General features: G+C 41.0%; 1 protein-coding gene and 1 long non-coding RNA gene across 8 annotated transcripts in view; both read left to right on the forward strand.

Annotated features, from left to right (window-relative positions):
* The window catches only part of LOC6529772 (protein sickie), a 169,403-nt gene that overhangs the window by 45,418 nt on the left and 100,870 nt on the right, over positions 1-23,115 (forward strand). For 2 of the 7 annotated variants that reach the window (XM_002090720.3, XM_015196943.2), the window contains exon 1: positions 21,771-21,860. The exons of the other annotated variants lie outside the window; for them this stretch is intronic. In XM_002090720.3, the coding sequence (XP_002090756.2) occupies positions 21,786-21,860 (75 nt within the window). In that variant the 5' untranslated portion in view covers positions 21,771-21,785. Of the gene's footprint in view, positions 1-21,770; positions 21,861-23,115 lie in introns of those variants that run through there. 7 annotated transcript variants of the gene reach the window in all.
* LOC120321177 lies at positions 9,591-11,044 on the forward strand. Its single transcript, XR_005560767.2, has 2 exons — positions 9,591-10,405; positions 10,789-11,044. It is a non-coding gene; the product is annotated as an uncharacterized LOC120321177 (long non-coding RNA).

A 23,115-nucleotide genomic window follows, 5' to 3' on the forward strand; every position in this document is an offset into this window, starting at 1 on the left:
ACATAAATTTATGACGTGCACCCCAGAATGTAAGCTACAACACACACCAAATCCCCCAAATACTCCAACTGGGGGGCTATCAATAACGATTTTTTGCCCGGCTTCCGATGTTTTTGTGCTACTTTGGGTCTGCGACATAAATGCCATAAAACTAATGCCCAAATGTGTCCCGGTGCAGAATCATTGTGGAAAATACACTAAAAAGGGTAGTGAAAATGTGTTTAGAATTAAAATACTCTCACACTTAGTGTATTGTAAGTACTATAAAAATGTAATTGTGAAACTAAAATAAATTCAAATTCTGTTGTAAGTTTTTTAAAAAGTTTCAAAAATGTTTTCCCGCATCACCTAACAAATCACCCCAACAAATCGATATACCCTTTCCTTTACCAAAGGTTAGTTCAGAAGATACGTTTGGGGGACCCTTTGTGAGAAATTAATAACCTGGTTTTACTGTATTTTCCTTTTTGTTTTGCCGTTTGCTGATCCTGTTTTTTTTTTTCGCCCCGGGACGGGGTGCTGCATGTTGGCCTAGGGGGTTGGGGAGGATTTATTTGCCGGAAATAAATATTAGCCGCAGTCAAACACACTTAAGCCTACGCAGGCGACATCGCCGAGTCCTGTGTGCCATTTATAGTTTTACACAGGCTTATAGCTTGCTTTACACGCACGTACGGCTCGAAGGACCTCCAGGATACTTGATATATGGTGTCAGAGTGTGTGTGGGTTCCCAGGCGCGCTGATTCCCATAATTGATTTTGTATCGGACCTCGATAAGGGGATGTTGGCCAATATTGGACCCAAACTGCATATTGAATTTCAAAGACTTTTTCTCGGCGGAGGCAAAAAAGTCCTTCTTCCATCAATTACGCCCACTGAACATCCCAGCCAAGATTAAACGTCAACTACAGTACGGTTCGGGGTATAAAATGCAATATGTTCCCTAGTCATAATCAAATTGAACTAAATTCATTTAAAAACTTGTAGCCTCAAAAAGGAATGTAATCCTCCCTGTTGTGTTGTTCCACCTGTAATAGACCTGCCATGGACAACCTCCTTCTCAGGATGCGGGAGTTCACTCAGTCCTGTTGAAGGGGGTTGATTGAGCAAATGGCGAGTAGGGAAATTTAAAGTACACAGAATACCTATTTGCAAGAATAGAAAACAAGAAAATATAAGCATTTTATCTTTTTCATAAGGAATAAAATGTATTTGGATGTGATTACTTTGATCAACCATAAATCAGATACATTTTTACTCACTTTTCAATGATATGTGTAGTATAATATGGTTCCTTTGTTATGAAAACAAAAAAGAGTTTGCCATAATTAAAGAATTCTGATCCTGAGTTAAAAGTGTTCATCGCCGTCAGAGCTGTCAAAAATTTGATAGATAGCAAAGATCTTATCTCCAGAATTGTATTAAGCTGCTATCCATCATTAGATCAGCTAGAGAGAACTCCTCAGCTAACCCTCGCCGTTGCAACCACCAAAACACCCACCGCAAAATAAAGGGGCGAAACAACAAAGAGCAATCTCGGGGAATCGGAGTTTGAGTATCGCAGACGGGCGGAAAACAGAAGCCTTACCTAAGGCAGCAAAAGCTGGGAAAATGTTGCACAGGTTGCCCCTGCCAACAGGAACAGGAACATGAACAGAAACAGGATCATGCGGACATATCAAGGATGTCTGTTGCAGTTACCCTGGAGTTTATACCACCCACCTACTCCTGGGGCTTATGGAGTGTTGAATCATTTGTTTTTATGTGCCCAGCAACCCATCCCTCCTGCACTCGCATCCCGGAGTCCTGGCGACCGTAAACTATAAGCGGGGGTTTCGGGTGGGCGGAACGAAAAGGTCACCCAGGCGCAGTCCTCCCCAAAGTTATTCCAATGCTAAGCTAAGCCTTAAACTTGATATGGAAAGTATAACAAATATTTATGCTCTGAGCTGTGTTATTAGATTTTAATTTCTTGCACCCACGGACATGATTGCCCACCCTTGTTGTACATCCGGTATCCCAGCTATTTCCGGGTGAAGCGTGCGAATGTTTCTGGCTTGTATTTGCATTTGATGTGGGTGTGGATTGCTCAATCCCCCTGGCAATTGCCTCCCCTGAATTTTCCGCCAGCATTGTTGTGAGGTGTCATGGCCAGTAATTGAGTTTGAGCTTCAGTTTTCCGGAGCTCGCGTTCTCTGCTCATTTTGGCATTTGCTGATGCAACTTGCAAATATTTGACTAACTGCCTTCGTTAAACAACAATTTTTTCTTTTGCAAAATTTTCCGCTGCGGCAATGCGAATTTCCCTAGCTGTACGTGATGAAAGCCAGAGAAAGTTTTCCACCCTCAAAAGGGGGTGTTCGGGGTACGAAACGACGTTTACCAAATTACATTATTAGAAATTGATGGTTCCGTTTCTCTTTTGGACGGGGAATCGTCAGCACTTTTCGAGCACTCACTGCGAAAGTGTTTCAAATGTTTTAACCAGTTTGGAAATGGGTTGTCACACTTTTCACGGGGCGAAAAGGGAGCAAGAGTAATGAGCAGGGTCCTTTCTAACACCTCTTTGCATAGCCAGACTTCACTGCCACTGGCATTGCGAGAATTTTTAATAATATCCCCAAACCAACCGCATTTCAACTCAGTTTAGCCCTCCATTTTTCCAGCTTCCCTTGTGGCTTAGCCACATTTCAACTCTGCAAATTCACCGGCAACCTCATTTCAAATGTTTCGTGGTTGGGGTCCTTGGGTTTACTAGCTACGCATGCAAATGCAAGTTTTTAGCCCTCCGGCGTCATTGAAAAATGCATTTGCCCTTTTTGTTTTTCTAACCTGGCTAGACCCCTTGGAATTTCTTGCATCCACTTTGCTGGTGCATTTGCATATTTTTTAAATATTTGAAAATATCGTTGACGGCGTAAATAATGATCCCGACCGCAATAAGCAGAAGATCTAGTGCTGGGAAAGCTGCGTGTCACTTTCCAACGAGTTATGCAAAGGCAGATGTCAAAAGATTTACCGGCGAGCCAAAGAGAATTTAATTTATAGATGATTTATTAGTAAATGGTTTTAAAAGGTGGCAAAACGTCAGTATTTCAGTACTTTTCCAATTTATTTTAAACTATTTAACATATTTCTCAAGTATTCCTTACACCTCCCCGCAAATCAGTTTTTCCATAATAATTTAAAAATGCATAACGGACAGGAATAAAACTTTTTTGCAAAATCGCTTCTCCGCCTTTCGGGCATAAATGTCGCTGAATTTGGCATAGATTTGCATGGCAATGAGAGTCGGGAAGGAGGAGCATCCAGGAGGGCCATGGATATGCAGAGATAGGAGTGTCCGTGCCATATCGACTGGCGACATATTGCAAAAACTGACTGTGGCATTTGGCATCCGTTCGAGTTCCGGTTCCATTTCGGGTCCTAGCTTGATTTTTTCCACCGGACAGTGGCAATAAAAATGAAAACGCCCGGAGTGCAGCGCCAGTGCAGGAAGTTGGACTACTTCCATCCAGTCCAGAGCCCCGTCTGTTTGATAAGCTCGGGAGGGGATGGGATTGGATTGGATGGCATGGGATGGCATAGGATGTGGTGGGGTGGGTGTTTTTTGTAGCCCCAATCGCAGGTGACACTGCTTTTGTTGGGTTAATTGTTTGCTTTTTCCCATTTATCTAGCTGGAAGCAGCCGAGTGACGAGGACTCGACTCGAGCTGCCTGCCGCTTGCACACTATTAATCAAGTAGATTGGGCTTTCCCCGTGGAATTCCCAGCGGATGCGGCTGGCTTGTTTATAATTAATGTGATGTGTGTGTCTGTCTGTTGAGTTGACTCTATGCAAATTCCCCAGACGCGCTGTCCTTCAGCTTTTCGCCGCCTGCTAATGAAACGTCGTCGAGTTTTGATGGCTGCTTGGAAGGAAGCTTTATCCTGGAGCAGGCCAATCTAACTTGCAGCCGAACTTAATAAACACTCGCGTCGAAAATTGCAAAGTGCAGCGATAAAGTTTTTCATTAATCTCTGGCCCCTCAGCCAATTTGAAGTTTAATCCTAGTCGAAAATTGCTTAGCCACACAGCCCCGTGTCATTTACACTGGCTCCACCGCAATTAAATTGAATAAGTTGGGTCTTTCTTTCAAGGGTAAGGGACACCTGAGCTCCTTTTGGAGTTTTCCGCTTGTCAAATTGATATTTGATTCATGACCAGCGCATTTGTCAAGTCATTCATCTTTCTCCAGACTGAACTCAACTTTTTCGCCACCTAAGTCCCCCACTTTTTGCTCCTTCCATTTCTCTGAGTGATGAATGTACAGTGTTAGCAGTAGAGGCAACCACTGAGCTCGTCCTGGTCGTGATTTTCTGCCCCTACAGTGCACTCCTCGGAGCGAATCGAGCGGAGTATATTAGCAACGGCAATATATATTGCAATAATTTTAGAATTCATTGCAAGTAGCTGGAGCAATGATTTGGTTTCTTTACAGTTCTGCCAAACTACTTTTGAATCAATTTAATATTTAAACATGACTAAAAAACCATAGATAGAATATATATAAATATATATACATATATAGTCATTTTGGTTAAGAATGTAACTGTGTGAAATTGTACATATTATTTATTTATCTTGTGAAAATATTCCTTATAAGCACGAGTGCCAACTAACCCAAAACTATAGAGCATCGTTCCAGAGCCTCCCTGCATTTGATTGCTTATGATTTCTTACTTTAGATAAATGGATATATTTCTCGTTGATTTCACTTAAGCTCAGGCCGCAGGCCCTGAACATATTAGGCTGTCCCGAAAAGTCCCTTTGGGCCGTCGGTTGTGCCTCCTCATCATCATCATCTGAGGCTCCTTTGTCCTTCGAACCCTGTGACCATTCCGTGTTTGGTAACGCGGGCACGTAATAAGCAAAAAAAAGTAGAAATAAAAAGGACGACTAAGAGAGAGAAGTGGGGTGGAATGAAGTTTTTGTATGTAAAGGTTTACATTTCATTCCTGCACGATTTGTCAAGTCAGCGGAAATCGTGCCGGCCTATCAGCGTGGCACAAAATTGAAAAATTGCTTTGCGTGCGGACGAACTTATGAGAAAGTCATAAAAATGTTCTCCAACTTTTGCCTTGATTTGTGGTCGAGTCAAACGCAAACTTACCTAGGCAACAGTTATAACTTGGCCAACTAGCCGCAGGTGCCAACCGCAACGAATACGTAAATCCCCCTAAAACCCCAGGGATTTTCGTGGCGTGGAGTGGGTTTGGCTCCTGCCAAATTGTAGTGCAAATATTTTGGTTGTTTTCCGCTCTGGCACTCGAAACTGCACGGCGGCTAATTAGGGACGTTTTCGGTGCTGTGTAAATAGTCATGGTTTCAGCGAAACACCCCTTTCATTGCCTCGAAAAGTGGCAGGCAATGGAAGTTAAAATAAACTTGTTTCCGATGATTCTGCTGGGAGTGTTTAGACTGCTTCTTGCTGTCGCTTTATTTATTTGGCCAAAAGCAACAGTTCCATGGTATCGAAAAGTGGTAAGAGTGGCAGCCAGTTTAAGCCATTTGATGATTCACTGAGTTCCTGTAAACTAGCATATAAATTATTTGTTCAACCTTATTATATTATCTAAGCCATATAAAATACGCTTTAAAATAACATTCACATACTAACGATATGATTAACATCTCCCGTAATTTGAGCGTGCTATTATAAATCCTTTTATAAATAATATATTTGCGTGCTGCACTTAAATATTTTAAAAGTTAGGCGAACGATGTCGCTAAATGCCACTTGGGTTTTTATGAAAATAAGTGTAAGGAAGTAATCGCTACTGATAAAAGTTGTTTTTGCAGCCAGGAGTGCCTGTCATATTTATTTTTAATCTTCCGCAGCAGTGACATTAATAACATCATCTCCTGAAACATAAAACTGCCTTCTTGCATGTATTCCTCACTTCCCAGCAAATGTTCCCGGAGTGTTTCCCACCAATTCTGTCCTTGTAGTCCTGGTGCGTGTTAAAAAATAATTTCCCTAGATAATTTGACAGGACGCGTGGGCAGTGTCCCCACCCCAAACTTGCCATCCCAAATTCTGCCGCCATTCCCTTGTTGTTTCAGCTAATAGCAGGCAAAGTTTGAGTTTGCCAAAGTTTTGACAAAACTTCCTTTCGCTGGATTGTTATGTTATTTTTTGGTAAAACTTTTTCGTGTTCCTGGAACTTGTTTTGATTTCATTGTTTATTTATTTAGATGTGAGTGTTCGCAGCGTGTTGATTTAATTGAGCCAAATGTGTTATGAGGCCATCAACTTAATAGGGGACGGAGTTAATTATTTACTTTCCCGTTTTCAGAGCAGGAGCACAAAAGCGGCTTTATGGACAGAACAAACACGGTGCCCCCCAGAAGTATGCAGCCAAATATTTATAGCATGCCAATTGACTAAGGGACAAAATGAAAAAGAAGGCGCTGTGTTGGGGGGGCGTATTAATTTAACATTATGCGGCAGACAGAGCACAATAATAAACAAAAATATGCCGTGTATCGTTTAAATTGTTTATACAGCACGAGAAATGTGTTCCCGAAATTCCTGGCCCCCTGCAGACCTCCAGCTTGACAGGCTTAAGCCCAGGAACGTGACCTGAACGGGCGGCACATTGTTTGCCCAACTGTTGTTATTATTCCCTTTCAATATTTGTGTGTGTTTGTGCAGCGGGAGGGGGCGTGGCAGGTCCTGTCAAATGAAATCCGTCTGGATACACACATATACGTGTGTGTTTGACCCACAGCTACGTCCAGTTCGGATTGCCTTTGTCCTTTTGCGTTGGGGGGCCAGAATAAACAGCAAAACAGCCAAACAGCAAGTGGAGAAAAAAATTGAAAATTGCGTTAAGCCCAGTCTGCTCTACGGAATATTTCTATTTTCCGGTGGAAAACCCTACTCCCAACTTCCGACTCTGCGCCTACTTGTGTAAGCAAGTGAGAGTGATTTATGCATACCGAACCGTCCTCCCACAAAACGCTCAACCTGTCATTGAATAACGCCCCGCCAAAAGCGCGTAGCCCCCAAAGCTCCAACTTCATGTCCTTGTTGACTCAGCCGAATGATTGTTTTCGAGTGCCTGGATTTGCGTCCTTTTAAGGCATAAGCATTATACAAATATCTGAACATTTTGGGGTCTGCTTGGTTAGGGCTTAATGCATCCCCTTTGGAACACAATTTCCATCCGGAATACGAAAGCAATACATTTTCGGTTTTGGTTCACTTCAACAGTGGGCTGTGCATATTTATTTAAGAAAAATATATGCTTGTAACGAGAATAATTCTTAGGAGCAAAAACAATTATATTTAATTAAATCGATTTTAAAGGAAAGAAACTCTGCATAGTATGAAAAAGCTCAGATTAAGTAGTTTTTTTTTTCTATGCCTAGAAAGTAGCACAATTAGGTAATTATCTATGGGCAGAAGTGAAAGTTCTTAAATCTTTTGTAAATACCTAACAAGCAATTAGGAACTCATTCAACTCTCGAGTGGCGAATGTTTCGCAAGAGCATAAGAAGTTATTAGCCAATAACAGACCTTAATGACCCGTTTAAGCCCAGACACAAAGCCACTAGCCAAAAGACCATATCAAAGGCACATAAGCGCTCATTTCAAGCCAAACCACATCACACACTCAAGCCTGCACTCAAACTCGCACCCCCATGTCCACCCAGGATATTCAGGAGCTGTGTAATGTAATCAAGTGTCCACTCTACAGACGTTGTGGCTGGTCAAACAGAATTACGCTGGCCAAAGCCCAACATAGCCCCCAAATTAATTTAATACCGGGATACAAAGGCAAAAAATAGCATAAACCGAATCAAAAAGGGAAATCCAAAGGGAGGAGTGAGAAAAACAGTCGCCAGAGTCGGGAAACATTATAATAAAATTAATCTCCATTTGTTTGGTGGGGTGCACGGCCAGTCTGGCCGGGTCCCGCTTTATTAGCATCCAACGAGCTACTGGAGCCAAAAAGTGGCAATTATTCATTTTATGAGCCCACGTTGAGGGCGGTATGGGGGGAAATGTCGGGGAAAGCATGTGAACCATAAAAATTAAAAATTAGCCCCTGGCAGCTCTAAGGGGATTATGTAACACGCATTCGGGAGAGTCAACAACTGAAAGGGGGTTGGTTGGTTGGGGAAAGGGCGCTGAACAGTCACCCTTTTCCAGTGACGGCAAAGTCAAGAAAATGAATATTTATGTGACACTCGGGGGAGCCACTCACTTCCAGGCATTGTTATGCGGCAAGCACATGTCAAAATTTTCGCAGCTCAAAAGGAAAACTGCTGCTGGCCAAAAACAGGCGCTTTTGGGGCTTTGCAAACTGCGCTCGGCTTGGGTGTCTAAAATGTTAATGGGTTTTGTCTTGGACCCGGTCCTGGTTCAGGTCCATTCAGGCTCGTCGTCTATTCAAAAATTAAATCCAATTATCAGTTTAAAGACACTCGTTTGCTCCGGGGATTCTCCAGGAAAACTCATATGCATGTCGGCTTGGGCTACCCAAAGTCCCAGGCCCAGCCAATTTTAATGCAACAAAGTTTCGGTTTAATGATAAACTTTTGTTTGGACCACACTCCTTTTGGGCGAAAGACGTGCAGAATATGGTTTCCTCGATGGCTGCAGTGAATTAAACTTGGAAACGTTAGGAGTTCGGGCAAAGCTTGTAAAACTGAACTTGAAAGGTTACTTGCCCCAGGTTCCTAACTGGAATTTAAAAGGTTTCGTAAAGTTCCAAACCGAAACAGGAAAGGTTATAGAGAGCATAGTTGCTAAATGCGAGTTTAAAAGTCGTCGGAGTTTGAGTTTATGGCACAAATTTTTGTGAAAGGTTAATTTGCTTGCGTTTCTGTGCAAAATAAATGGGGTCTCCATTGTGTTTTTAAAATTGAAAACAAGTTTACAAACTGTTGGAAAGGTTTTAACTAAAATTTGATCATTTAAATAATATTGTAGTCATTATACCCGTTACTCGTAGAGTAAAAGGGTATACTAGATTCGTTGAAAAGTATGTAACAGACAGAAGGAAGCGTTTCCGACCATATAAAGTATATATATTCTTGATCAGGATCAATAGCCGAGTCGATTTGGCCATGTCCGTCTGTCCGTCCGTCTGTCCGTCTGTCCGTCTGTCCGTCTGTCCGTCTGTCCGTCTGTCCGTATGAACGTCGAGATCTCAGGAACTACAAAAGCTAGAAAGTTGAGATTAAGTATACAGTTTCCAGGGACATAGACGCAGCGCAAGTTTGTCGAATCATGCTGCCACGCCCACTCTAACGCCCACAAACCGCCCAAAACTGCGACGCCCACACTTTTGAAAAATGTTTTAATATTTTTTCATTTTTGTATTGGTCTTGAAAATTTCTAACGATTTGCAAAAAAACTTTTTGCCACGCCCACTCTAACGCCCACAAACCGCCCAAAGCTGCCACGCCCACACTTTTGAAAAATGTTTTGATATTTTTTCATTTTTGTATTAGTCTTGTAAATTTCTATCTATTCGCCAAAAAACTTTTTGCCACGCCCACTCTAACGCCCACAAACCGCCAAAAACTGTCCTTCGCACTTACACTAGCTGAGTAACGGGTATCAGATAGTCGGGGAACTCGACTATAGCGTTCTCTCTTGTTTTTACCGTGCCATTATGCTCTATAGATTGCATGATTCTAAATCGATGATTTCTGATGCCTGTAATTTAATCCCTATTTAAAATTATACCCTTTTCCACATGTGGCCAATATGGAAAAGTATCAAAAGGGTTTTCCTTGACTGATTTGTTGCTATCCCTCGTCAGAAAGTGAAATCGACAAGGATCCACTCGAGGTAGCAAATAACTAAAAGATTTTGCCTAAGCCTGAAAATAGGCAATGCCTTTTGTAAAATGCCTGCAGAAAGGATTTACAATTTGTGAAATGGATTCAACAATTTGCAGGGTGGGGAGTGCAAATAGAATACTTTCCTGACCCGTCCCCAAAAATATTAGCATAAGTGCCCCGAATTGAAGGGAGCTTTAGATTTCTGGGGCAGGTTGAAGAATTCAAGAAATGTAAATAAAATCAACTGCGGAAGGACAAAAGGAACAACAACGGAGGGTAGAAAAAAGCAGAAGGTGCCGGTCGACAGGAAAAATATCATTCTGAAAACGCTTGACAGCCACTTACACATGTCAAATGCAACAACACCAAAGTGGATAAGACTAGGAAACCAAAAAAAGAAAAAAAAAAAATGAAATACAAAGAAAAAAAGAAAAAGGATAACGAGTAAAACGGATATTAGAGTATTAGACAGGAAGCTGGTTGACATGGTTGGCTCTTCGTTTCTCCATTTTGCTCCGAAATGGTTGCCAGATGGCCAATGGACCAACTTCCCAAGTGCAAGTAGGCGCCTCCCTTTTGTTGCTCCTTTATTTTCCACTGCTTTTTTGGCAGACCAAAGGAATTTTCATGGCATTAACTACACTTGAAGCGTAAAATGAAGCCACGAAGCTCATGGTAAATGCAAGGAATTTCCTAATATTTACCAACGCAAAGTGGAAGGGTTTTCGTGGCCAAAACGAAAAGGGAATTTTACGAATTTAAAATCTTGGCCTCCTAATTGCTGTTGATATTTGGCCAAAAGTCCAAAGCCTGGGTAACTCAATCTGCTCGAGTTTGCGTCTCTGGTCGCTAATTAGCTTACTGTTTCATTTTCATATTTAAATGAACTTTAATTTGGTTTCATCATTAAAATTCTAATTTCCCCCGCTTCTCTCTCATTTCAGGTAAGCCGATTTGGCGATTTTGTTTGTCGGCTCGATGTTGCCGATGCTAATAAGTTGTAAGTGGATTAGGAACGTATCGAAAAACCTTGGCAAGTTGGAAGGACAAAAATGGGAATTTTGCAAAAGTATCTAATTAAATTTCTGAAGTTATTTTCGTAAAAAGATGTATTGACAAGCCGACTAGCTAGTTATGAATTATAATTGAGGAAAATATATAGATTCAAGTTAGTTTAATTGAGTTTCAGAATTATTGAAAGGACAAAGTAAAAGGAAAAGAGAAAGAGAGGTATTTCGCGTATATATGTAATAAAGTGCAATATCAAAGGCCTTCATGGGACGCAGTTAACCTGTGAACTGCCATAATAGTCTCGATTTGGTCACTCGCATGTGATTAACGGGCATCGAAATGCCCATTAAGCAACTGGAGACAAGCGGCTTTCATCGCTCTTTGTGCACTGCGCATTACGGGCTCATTAAGCTCCACCGACGTCCTCATTAAATTTATACACATTTAATTGACTTTATGCCCAGACACGACCACGGAAGCCAAAGGAAATCGGTGTCGATGTGGCGTCTGTCGGGGCCATCCTATCCTAGTTAGCACGTCGTAAAAAACAGGCATTTTTTACCATAAACTCGTGCACCCTTTATGTACCGCACTCACATGCATCCTGCCATATTGCCATAGTGCATGTATGTACATAGTTTACATGCTCACGCATAAGGGCTTAAATAATAATGCCAGCTGCCTCAGACGCGTGCTCCACGCTCATAATTATGTGACATCCGACGAGCTGAAAGTCCGCATGAAAGTTTAAAAATGCTGAAAGCAGAGTCGAAAAGGCAGAGCCATGTGCGCAAAAAAATAACATGGCTTTGTAAAAAACACAGACCGCTTGTTACCTGCTAATGATGTAATTTTAAAGTATAAAGTCTGGATAGATCAGATTTAAACTGTTTGTTAATAAGTTTTATTTGCAGCAAACGCAACAAAAAATATAGCTCTGTCGAGAAGACAAGAACTTTCAGACTTTTAGATTTAGAGCATTAACTTTTTGATCAGCTGAATGGGAAGCACTTTGTCGAGCACTCCACACTTACAGGGTACCAACAACTGTCAATTTCTCTGGGCCTGCAACATTGTTGCCAAGCAACATGCAAATGCTCCATTGGCCGTCAAGTCAAGAGGGAGAAATCGAGAAACGCACGGCCTTTACATACTTGTTCTTGTGCCCGTTCTTTATGTTTTATTGATGTTCTCGGAATGGTTTAATATGCTGTAATAATGTGTGATTTGTGGTTTATTTGTAATTTACGACGACGTCACCGGGGAGCGGGGCGAGGTAGTGCTTAAGGAGGACTTAAGTTGGGTGGCGGTGGCGTCCATAAACTTGTTTCGCAATGGTCCATGTGAGATTGTGACACACTATTTAAAAGTGGCCTGTTGGAAAACTATTTTACGATTAAATTTAGGGACGTAGTGCGAAAATTAATTACAGCACGTTGTCACATGAGCTCAACCCTTTCCCTGAAAAGTTATGAAATTATAACAACTCCTAATGAGACACGATAAATTATGGCTCCATGAACTCAGATGGCTGAAAATCCTCCCCCAACTCGCGCTACATTTTGACCTCCTGTCCCTTCCGCATGTGATCAGTCAAAGGTTTTCCAGCCTCGCACATGGGTTTTCAGTTTTTCTTTTCGTTTTCCGAGGTCCACGCACGCGCTGTCTTTCTAACAAGGAAGGAAGTTGCCCTCCGGTCGGTGCAACGTTGCAATTAATCATGAGGCACGTTGACAGTTTTTTCCCTCCCAACTTGCTGCTGTACTATTACATATTTTTAGAAACAGTTTCCCTACTTCCACTTCGACATTTGGCGGCGTTGAACTTGATGCAATTTATTTTGTCAAAGATGCAAGACACGCCTAGTTGCGAGTGTGGCACATGTTTCTCTGAGAGCCAGTGTAATTTGTGTTATTTCTATAAATATGCATTGCCAAGTGATCAGGCACGTTATCTGCCACCGGGGAATACCCAGTCATTGACTCACAATTATACTTGGGAACGGGATGAGAGATATTTAAATTCCTCGCTTTTTGTTCAAACACTCCAACAGTAATGCAGTCTTAACTTATTTAAAATTAAATAACAGTAAAGTGCGCTTTTCATAATCCAAAGTTGCAATTAAGGTTGATTGACAATAAAATAGTTTCTCAATATAATAAATTAAAATGATAATCCTCAAAAATGTCTATATACCCCAACATCCTATTTGTTTCTCATTAGCCATTCGGACCTTGAACTCTATGAGAGCAGCCTAATTTGTTTTCGAAACGATTTCCCCACTCTCAAGTTTGTTGACTTTCCCCCGACTCCCGCTGCCTGTTCGTTTATTGAACGAATTTTGATTTTGAAGTGCCTGTTGTCAGCGTCCTATAAATAGCCTCGAATTTTTGACACCCCAAATGAGTTGCGCCGCGCCTTTTGTTTGTCTTCTGTGTTAATTAACATGAGTAGTTTACTTAATTAGGCGTAAGCTCTTCACGTTTTCCCTTTGTTTATGTCTGGTCGTGGTGGATCTATATGAAGGTCCGCTCATAACTTGCAACTTGCAACACTCTAAGGCCGATTGATGATGCCGTTTTCACGCCGCATTAACTGCAATTAGTCTTCATCAGTCCCAACGTCTGCCAGTCAGCAAAAATTTGCTGTATTGACTTTGGCCGAGAGAGAAGGAAATTTGCGAAACAACTAACAAGCTGGAGGGACATCTACATCTACATCCAAACCCCCATCCCCATACCGACCACGTCCTCATCCACAGGAAGCAGCCACTTGAAGGGGCCACTTAGTTGCCATGTTGTTCCCGATGACTCCTCCCCTTGGATGCCCCGAACCCCCTGGATCCCCGGAATGCCGATCCTGTTCCGTGTTGTGGTTCAATGTCGTGTGCTCCTCCATCCTAGACGTCTCGCTGTTGTTCTGCTCCCCAATCCTTGTCAACTTGCAAAATTGTTTGTAAAAATAGCGTGTGGCACTGGCATAAAGTTGGGGAGGCACTGGCAATGGCACTGGAAACCCATTGGGCTTGGCGGCTAAAAGAGTGGACAAGCTGCATATATTTAGATATTGTTGATGCATTGTCTGGGTTCAGTGGCGTCGAATGGAGAGGGTCCCGTTTAGCAATTGCTTTTGATGTAGACGAAGTGCTGTCAAGGTGGCACTGGTATGGGTGGTATGAGTGGTATGAGTGCTATGAATGCTTTGGCGTGGAGTCTCTCGAGTAGCTTCCCATTAAATCGACTGCATCGATAAACTTCAGCCTGGGTTAATCAGAAGTGGTCTGCGGTACGATGTTAAGTGGTGGCTTAGAAAAACAAGTCAAAGGGCGACAAATTGGCAAAATGCAAGAACTATCGTTTTTGATGTCTGACAGGGGAGCAGTCATTGGATCTAGATGCAAAAGAGTGAATTAGGATGGATTTTTATAATAAAAATTTAATTAAAAAAAATCAAAGTGTTTTGTCAACCACAATACTAACCCTTTTAATTATTTGGTTTTAAATCTATTCAAATACATATTGCTCAATTAGTGTGTGTAAAATTACCCAGAAAATAAGAATTTCATTGTTTTTTTCATTAAATATCTTATTTTTATTAATGTTTTACTAGGTTTCCTATAAATTAGAAATTTGTTTATTTAGGGCATAAAAACTTAAGCTTTACGATACCCACAAGTCCGCAATTTATGTATCCATTCCTAGATTTATTTACTGCAGCACTGAAGTATAAGTCCTTGTAAATTCGCTTTGCAACTCTGTGAGTTTGAATTTTCTGATTTCCTCTGTAGTGACTTTGCATGTCTTATGGCCAAAAGGGGAAAACTGTTGCATGACTGGCTACAAGTTGAATAGTTTTTATTGTAGGGGCTACAGCGCTAATTTCGCACTGGCTTGACAGGTGAAATAGAAGGTTTTAACTTGGAAAACTTTTAAAGTGTCTTGGAAAAAAGGAAAATGCATCCCTTACTGACTTTCCATCCTGACTTTCGCGTCTTGCCTTGTGTCCACCCCATCAATTTGCTGTTCGGGACATCCCCAGAAAATAAGCAAGGATTCTTTCCTTGTTTTTGTTTAACCATTAGCCTTGGGTCAACATGTTGTTGTTGCTGCCATTGTGAAATGTGAATTAATTTTAACTTGACTTATTTGCATTGGCCATCATCTTTGCCACCCCAAACCTGCTGAAACTGAAAACTTTCCATCTTGAGTGATATTGTATTACAGAACGGAACCCTTACTACAAACCCTCTGTTTTCCTCTACTCAAGAATACTTTCATTTCATTGTTTTGTGCTGGTGCATTTGGCATGTTGGAGTTGCTGCTTTTCCATCACTCACTTGTGCCCAAATCTAATTGTTTGTTTTGTAATTTAAATTTGAGATTTTTCCCAAAATGGTTTGAGTAATTGAATTTTCGGTGAGTGTGCACAGATTTCCCATTTTCCGTATTCCATTTTCCATTCCACGATCGCTTAATCCGGCAGCAGTAACATTTCCGTTTTACACGCATTTTCTTTCGTGTGTTTCGACGAAATGTTGCCGTCCATCGTGAAAATGTTGCTGGCATTCTACCAAAAATAGACTCCCAACTGGAAGAGGAGCAAGATGCTCCCATTTCTCTCGAATGCTCAGTTCGCTTGTGATCGCGTCGCTTGGCGGTTGGGGAAAAGCGCTTTTCCGTTCGGTCCGATAGAAAAGAGATTTGAAAAGCGTGCCTAGACCTAGACGGGTTTCCCCTGGTTCGACTTATTTTTAATGGATTAATTGCGCTTTCGGTCGTTTTTTGTTTAAAGAGCATTCTGAGAAAGAAGTGTAGCAAATGGTTTAATCAAGTGAAATTTATGTGCTTCGGAAAATGCAGTTAATTAAGTGTAAATAAAAATGCGCTTCGCTTTGGCGGGGGTGGAAAATGCCGTTTTTCCGCCCGATAAGATAAATTATTGAATGCTGCTCATTAAATGATAGTGCCACCAATAATAAATCAATTTTCGGAGTGCTGAGGGCTTAATGTTTAACAAACAGTTTAATTGAATTCCCATTATAATGAACGAAATGCGTGGTAATTGATGTGGTTAATAAATTTCAAATTAAATAGTGAATAATACAGGTCGTGTTGAATTTCTGAAAAGTTAAAGTCATCAGCATATTAACTTTTAAACAGAAAAATGTATATTTCAATTACATTAGTTGCAGTGAAATAAATAGTACAATTATAATTTTAGCGCCAGCGGATGTACACAAAATAATGCATTTTAAAGGGTTTAATTTTCCTCTTCTCCGCCTTATTAATGAACCACAAATCATATTAAAGGGAAAATACTTAATTTTAAAATATTATACAAATTCCCCATGCTTTTGCACACAACGGAGCATTACAAGCTCCAACGAGCTCATTTTTGTGAAACCCAAACCCTTTTAGCCCATCAGCAATGAAGCCATTAGGCAACAATTTCTTTGTGCCCCCTTTTTCCCTTCCACTTAGCTTCTCAAGCTCCCAATCCGGGACTTTGATTTCCCCCTTCTGCAAGCTGTTTTAAATTCGAACGTAAAAACAAGCTGTTAAAAGGAGGCACCCTTTTCGGAACAATTTTTTGTTTTCTCTGCCTGTGGCAAACTTTGATTGCTCGCCACCCCGGGCAACTTTTCACCTTGTTGTGCCTCCATTTTTCGGTCGGCTCGTTGCTCGTTGTTCGTTGCGTATGCGTAATACAAGCCAGAAGCTTCTTAAAAGGGTTCTTATTTTCACGATTTTCCTCCGCAACCCACACCCTCGACGTCAATTGCAGGTGACTCATGGCTGTTAAGTTGGCCCAAACACGCCATGGCCTTAACAGCTGTTAACACCGCGCTGCCATTCGTGCGGCATAATAATGAGCAGTTGAGCCCATTTTATCCCTCATTCCGCATTTTAGAGGTAATTAAATTAACGCCAGAAAGTTTTTCTTCTTTGCTTTTGCAGTGTTTTCCAAAGGGTGCCGCAATGTGGCGTCGCATAATTAATTGAAAACATAATTTAAAAAATTACTTTATTCTTGGCCTGCAAGCTTTCGGGTCAGCCTTTTAATCATTATGAAATTGGGTACTATTTTTAGGAGCCCACATATCGATTTCCATGGTGCCTTACTGCGGATGCTGGATTCTGGGTGGTTGTGTCCACTCAGAACCCAGCCCACGTGTCACTCACACTGGGACCGGGCATTTCAACTCGCATCTGTGCTCAATTGCCCGAATGCCCATTGACTTTGGCGTAGTGGCCTGTTCTTAGTCCCTTCGTGTGTATCCTGCGGTCCAATATGCGGTCTTCCTGGCTTTTCTCCTACTCCCTGCGGTCAACCATTGGTGTTTTTTCTTCATTCTCTGCAAATTTTATGCAAAATTAGGCAAGCAGCTGATGCGTCGGGCAATTAGTTTAATGTCTGCATAAAGCAGCTTTCATTGGATTTCCACCAGATAAAGCGGCAGGTCAAGCGGACTAATGGTCAGGAAAACTACCAGCTAAATGTTCGGCTTTTGCTAAAGCTGTCGATGTGTGGATCGCGATAATTGCCCAAATAATGTCCAAAAGTATGCAGATGACACTAATCAAGTTGTTATCTTTTGTGATCTGTGTCAATGTTTATATGAAGCACACATGTGAACTCTGACACTATCTTTTGCTATCATTTGCTACGTCGGAGTATTTAAACAAGTACAGCTTGAATATATATCTTAAGCTGTAATAGATTAATGGGTTTCCCACACCGATACATTCAAAATTCAAAAACACTTTATATCAATTCCGATCGAGCGTATCTTGTGCCCTGTATCTTATATTTGGCCACTTGTCTGACCCGTAAATACTCCCCGATGAGACCTCTTGGAGCAACCGACCCCCGTGCATCGCTAATTCGGCACTTAGCCCCAGCTGGGACATCCTTCACCCCGCCAAGGACCTTATCCGCCTGCCATGAAAGTGCTGGCGGCACTTTAGCCGAACAGTAGGGCAAAAGTTTAGGCCAACTTGCCGGATGATATATATTTTTATATATATTTGGGATTTGTTATGGATCCGTTTGTGTTTTATTTGTGAAAGTTGTTCTTTTTTTGGCATCTTTTAGTAGGTTGATTTGTGGGTGGTGTGTGTGGATCCGGGCAACTGGGTCATATACATTTTTGATGAGTTGTCATTATTAAAAGCGACAAGCCATCCCTCACCTTTCCTTCTTGACAATCGCTAAACGAAGGGGAGGGCATTGGAGTTTCCGCTTGGCTTTGCCAAAAAGTAAATTTCTATATTTTATTTATGTGACAGTTGACAAGCATTTCTGTCTCAACTTTTACTTTTCCTTTCGCGTTTTTTCCGTTTGTTCATCAGCAGAAATGCTGATTTCCCCTCCTTAACTGAGTTTTCGCAATTTATGTTCTTGTTTATTTGCTGTGCCTTCAGTTTCGCCTAGTTGTTATGGGTAATAAAAGAATTGAGGCGAGCTTTCCAATAATTGTGTCACGAATTGTTATCAATTAATGGACGGGACGACAGCATAGAAGAACAAATAGAAATACTCTATTCAGAAGCTTCTTTCACGAGCTCTTCTGCGTGGGCTGTGGAAATTGCCCATAATCACTTTGGGCTTTTTATTCACTTGACACACCTACACAAATGTTTGAATGACGAGGGAGGGGTTTTGAATGGCGGAGACAAGGGTTTAGTTTATTGGCCTTTGTAGGCGATAAAGTGTGGTAAATGATTTTCTGAAAACGAAGGAAGGGCTTTGTGGAGAGCTTTGCCGTCCATTTCAGTGTCATAAAACACTTGAATTGCCTATTTATTTAAAATTGTGTAATCGAATTTGAAAGGCTGCATATGAGAAGTAAATGGCACTAGACAAGGAATTTATTGCACTGTATAAAAAACAGAAACTCTGGTCTGCAGATTTGGTCTGCAACGTTGTTAACTTCATTTTCATGGTAATTTTCTGCTTCATTTGAATAAATATATTACTTTAAAGTACTTGAGCTACAAATATAAAACTAGAAAAATATTTTATTATAGCTGCTTTAACTTGTTGGCTTCATCGAATGCATTTTATTTTATTGAAGTCACTTTCGTAGTACTTTAGATTCATTTAATGTTTTATTTTAAAATATTATCACTACATGATATGCTATTTATAGTTCATAAAAAGGAAACTCTAATTTAATAGCTTTTGTAGGTAGCATTCTGTAAACGCTTTTCAATGCATTAAATACATTTTAATGCATTTATCGCTTAAAGGCGGTTTTATTGCCCTCTTATGCGATAGACCCATCCTAAACGATGTCTCACTCTGTGCCCCCAACTCTTGGCAATGTTGACGGACCTGCCTTTGATATGAAAGTCGGTTGATTGGGCACATCAACACATTGGCCCAATCAGTTCACTTGCCTTGAATTTCTCCCCAATCCCCATTTCTTTAAGTCCTTCCAAATCAAAGTTGCCGGGCAAAAGGTGTCCGAGATTGTTTTGACATTTCTTTCAAATGTCAATCGTCTGTGATTTGATTCCTTCTTCTAAGGCTTTCATTGAGTTTCTGGCAAATTGAGTTCCAGGTGGAAGTGAAGATGCCTGAAATGTTGGGTCGAATGCGATAAAAGCCGATAATACAATCCAAATTAATGAGGTTAGATGGGGATGCTGACTACAAAGCCGTATCCTGGGGTGAGTTTTGCTCATATTACTGGGTGTAATGCTCCGATGGGGGAATATGGAAGTCGGGGAGCTCCATTATCAAAGGCTGACAACAGGTTGTCATTGGATGCCATTCGAGCATATTCGAATTTTTAGCAGCAACGTATGTGAGAGGCTTAATATTGGAAATTCATTTACACAGCGTTTCATAATTTTAAGCCTATACTTAACAATTTACTATTGGAATTCGTAATACTCTACAAAATAATTATAATTAATTATTATAATAATTTATACTGAACTTCCATGCCTGAAACGCACTGTTAAGAATCAATTTACTGAGGCCGCGTTTTGTTAGCATTGTGCAGAGTGGCAGGAGCTCACACACCTGAGTTGGCACTCAGAGGCTTTTGGCCAATCCTTAAAGCGGCTTAAAGCGACTGCTAACTGCGAGATAACCGAAGCCCACTTGGGCACATGGCGCACATCATCGATAGAGTTATTTAACAGCCTGCAGACCCCATTTATGGCCGTTCGATTTAACATAAATTTGACGCGAAGCATCCCACCATGTCCCTAAAATCACCTGTCGCTTTTGCTGTTGCTGTTGCCATGCAAATTCCAATAAAGTAAAGTACCAAAGTCGCGACATTTTTGATAAAGAACAGAAGGAACAGGGAATGCGACAGCAAGCCCTCGGGGGCGGTTATTTTTGTTTTTTGCACATTTCTGACAAGCTATAAAATTTTTATCAGCATTACTTTTATTCTGACATTTCACTGACATTTCACAGAAAGTAAAGTAAAGTACTTCAGGGCTAAAGTTCACCCAAAAACACCGCTCAACCCCCGAAAAATGTTTACACACTAGATAAGAGACTCCGGATGGTGGGCGTGGCTGCTTTTTCATTTCCTAAATGGCTGTTTGACCTTTTTCTTACCCGTACTCATACCCCCAATACCGAAATTGATTTCCTGGACGATTTGTCAACCCCTTTTCAGCCCCGAACTAAAACTTATCAGGCCAGCAAAAATGCTTGGCCTACACAAATCTGAATTGTCGCTGACAAGGGTGTCAGCTCCAATTATGCATAAGCGCTACCCCCAAAAAGAGGACAATTGGGGCTACCGGAGGTCCTGCCCGAAAACCCATTTCCGGACGCGGGTTCGGGAGCAGCCAAACAACCAACCTGTTGTTGGCAAAATGATGGCGATGCTGCTTCTGGTGCTGTCAGCTCAGGGTGCCACTTTCATTTTCAATTAGTTTGTCCAAGTGGGCGTGTGATTTTCAACACGGAACTTCAAAAAATAAATAATAAGCAAGTAAGAAAGGTGCAGGGCATGCAAGCGGTGTATAGAGTTTAAAATACCCTTGAATACGATTTTTTTTTAAATTTACAATGCTTGAAGCATGATTTTAGTTAGTTTCAGGGCTTTAAGTACATACAATTCCACAATTCCAATTATATTATCTTTATTTTAGGATCATTTTGAAACGCAAGCTGGCGCAGCTCATTTAAAATTGATAAGCCCTTCTAAATTCAAATACCGGCCTTCTCAAGGAACCAATACTCCCCAAATGGTACCAGGTATTTGTTTAGAAGACGGGAAGTGTTTTTGAAAAGGGTGAAAGTGAAAATGTTGCCTAATGTTTTTTATTATTATTATTACCAAAGTTGGCTCCATTCTGGTCCCGCTGATAAGGCTTAATGTGTTCAGCGCTCGGTGTTCCAATAAAACTTTATCATAATTGACATTTTAATGGGACTGTAAAAAAATAATACATTCTACAGTGCAGCTTTTCTACTTGCGGGCAACCGTTGGAAGCAATTTATTATTTATGAAAAGGTCTGGAGGAAGGAAAAGTGTTGAGAGGGCTTACCCATAAACACGGCTGTGGTTGAAAGGTGCATAATGTGTAATAAGTACAGGAGTTTGAAAAATGGGTTCTGTTATGTGTGTGTATTATGGGGCCTTACTAAGGACATTTTAAATTGTTGGTTTCAGGCATTGTTCCAAGTCTTTACATGTTTTTTATTTAGACAATTGATGTCTAATGACCAATTCTGATGACTGATGACCAATTCATTGAAATGCTGTATAATTCGTAAAGTTGTACTATTTCTTGCCACTGTGAGATAATTTAATATTATATCAATATTTAAAGCCCTTTGCCATTCCAAATGATAAACGACTCCCTGTAAATGCAAACAAAATGTGTGAAAAAGTGTAAATAAAAAAAGGAATCAACTCCATCAATCAGTGAACCTTTTTAGCTGCGGAAAAATGTTGGCTCGCTGTGTGAGCTACCAGGGGTCCTGTGATAATATCAACGGCATCCTGACGCGTGACTATGCCGAGGTTTGTATAAAGGACGAGACACAACTAATGGAACTAAATTAATTAGCAAAAGAGTAGCTTTTTGTGCTCAGCAAGGCTAACTGAATTTATGTCTCGCTGCAAGTGTGGAAAGTGGAAAAAATGTCGCTTTATAAACATAAGTATCTCTTAGATACACACGCCGAGGGAGTTCTTGCAGCTCATGAGCCAAAAGCCAGTAACAGTGACATTTGCCCGGCTATTTTCCACTAACAAGTTTTGAGTTTATTGTTCGGAAAGCCAATGCCAAAGCCAAATCCCGAGCCTAAAGAAAGCAGCTGAAAAATGGGGTAGAGTTACACAAGCAAGCCGGCTCAAAGTCCTGGGCCAAGTCCATTGTTGTGTGTCTGGCCCTTTGAGATGTAAAGCCCGTCCGTAACTCGGTCGGAAATGGAATATAGCTGAGCAGAGGAGTATGGCAAGAAGGGCCAGAACAGGGCCAGGGACAATAACAGAATGGCAGCTAGACAAACAGAAGGCTGGCAAAGATAGCAAAAGTACAATGCAAGATATTTTTATTGCCAAGCTAGGCGAACATAAAATGTGTCGCATGCATATGCAGAAAAGTCCGGAAGATGAGGGCCACATTAGGATTGCCAACTGGCAGGGGGCACAATAAAACTATGTAAGGATGTGGCTAACGACGTAAGGGCCAATGTCTGAAAGCTAATAATGCCCTTGCCAGAAACAAAAAGGAAAGTTCAAATACCCTGAAGATCAGAAGTTCAGCAAAAGAAAGTGTATGCAAGATTGTATTAGATGGATAAGCAAACTTAAATGCAGCTTTAATTTGCAATATATTTTTTTTTTAATAATTGTAGCTTACCAATACATAGCAAAGTCGTTTAAATTTGCTTTCTTATCTGACATCAGACTTTTAAAATAAATAGCCCATTAAGACCTAACACCCGTCCGGCATTATTCACATAACTTGTATTCCTTGTAGTTAAATTTATGTAACCGAATTTAGGAAGTCAGACGGATGAAGGATATACCGGGCCAAGGACGACCAAAGACAACAAATGAAACTTGCAGGACATTGCGGGGGAAGGGAGGTGGAAACGGGCTCAGGACGAGGATGAGGATAAGGCCACTAGAACGGCCAAGAAATAAAGAGGATTTTTCGTTTAGCCAAAATTGTTGCACAGATTTTCTTAACGACTTCCAAGGGCTCTCTGGGAGGAAATGTCTTCAATTTTAATTTGTTTGCTCAACTCCTTGTGCATATGTTGCTGTT

Source organism: Drosophila yakuba, chromosome 2R (genome assembly GCF_016746365.2).
Source record: "Drosophila yakuba strain Tai18E2 chromosome 2R, Prin_Dyak_Tai18E2_2.1, whole genome shotgun sequence".
Taxonomy (NCBI): domain Eukaryota; kingdom Metazoa; phylum Arthropoda; class Insecta; order Diptera; family Drosophilidae; genus Drosophila; species Drosophila yakuba.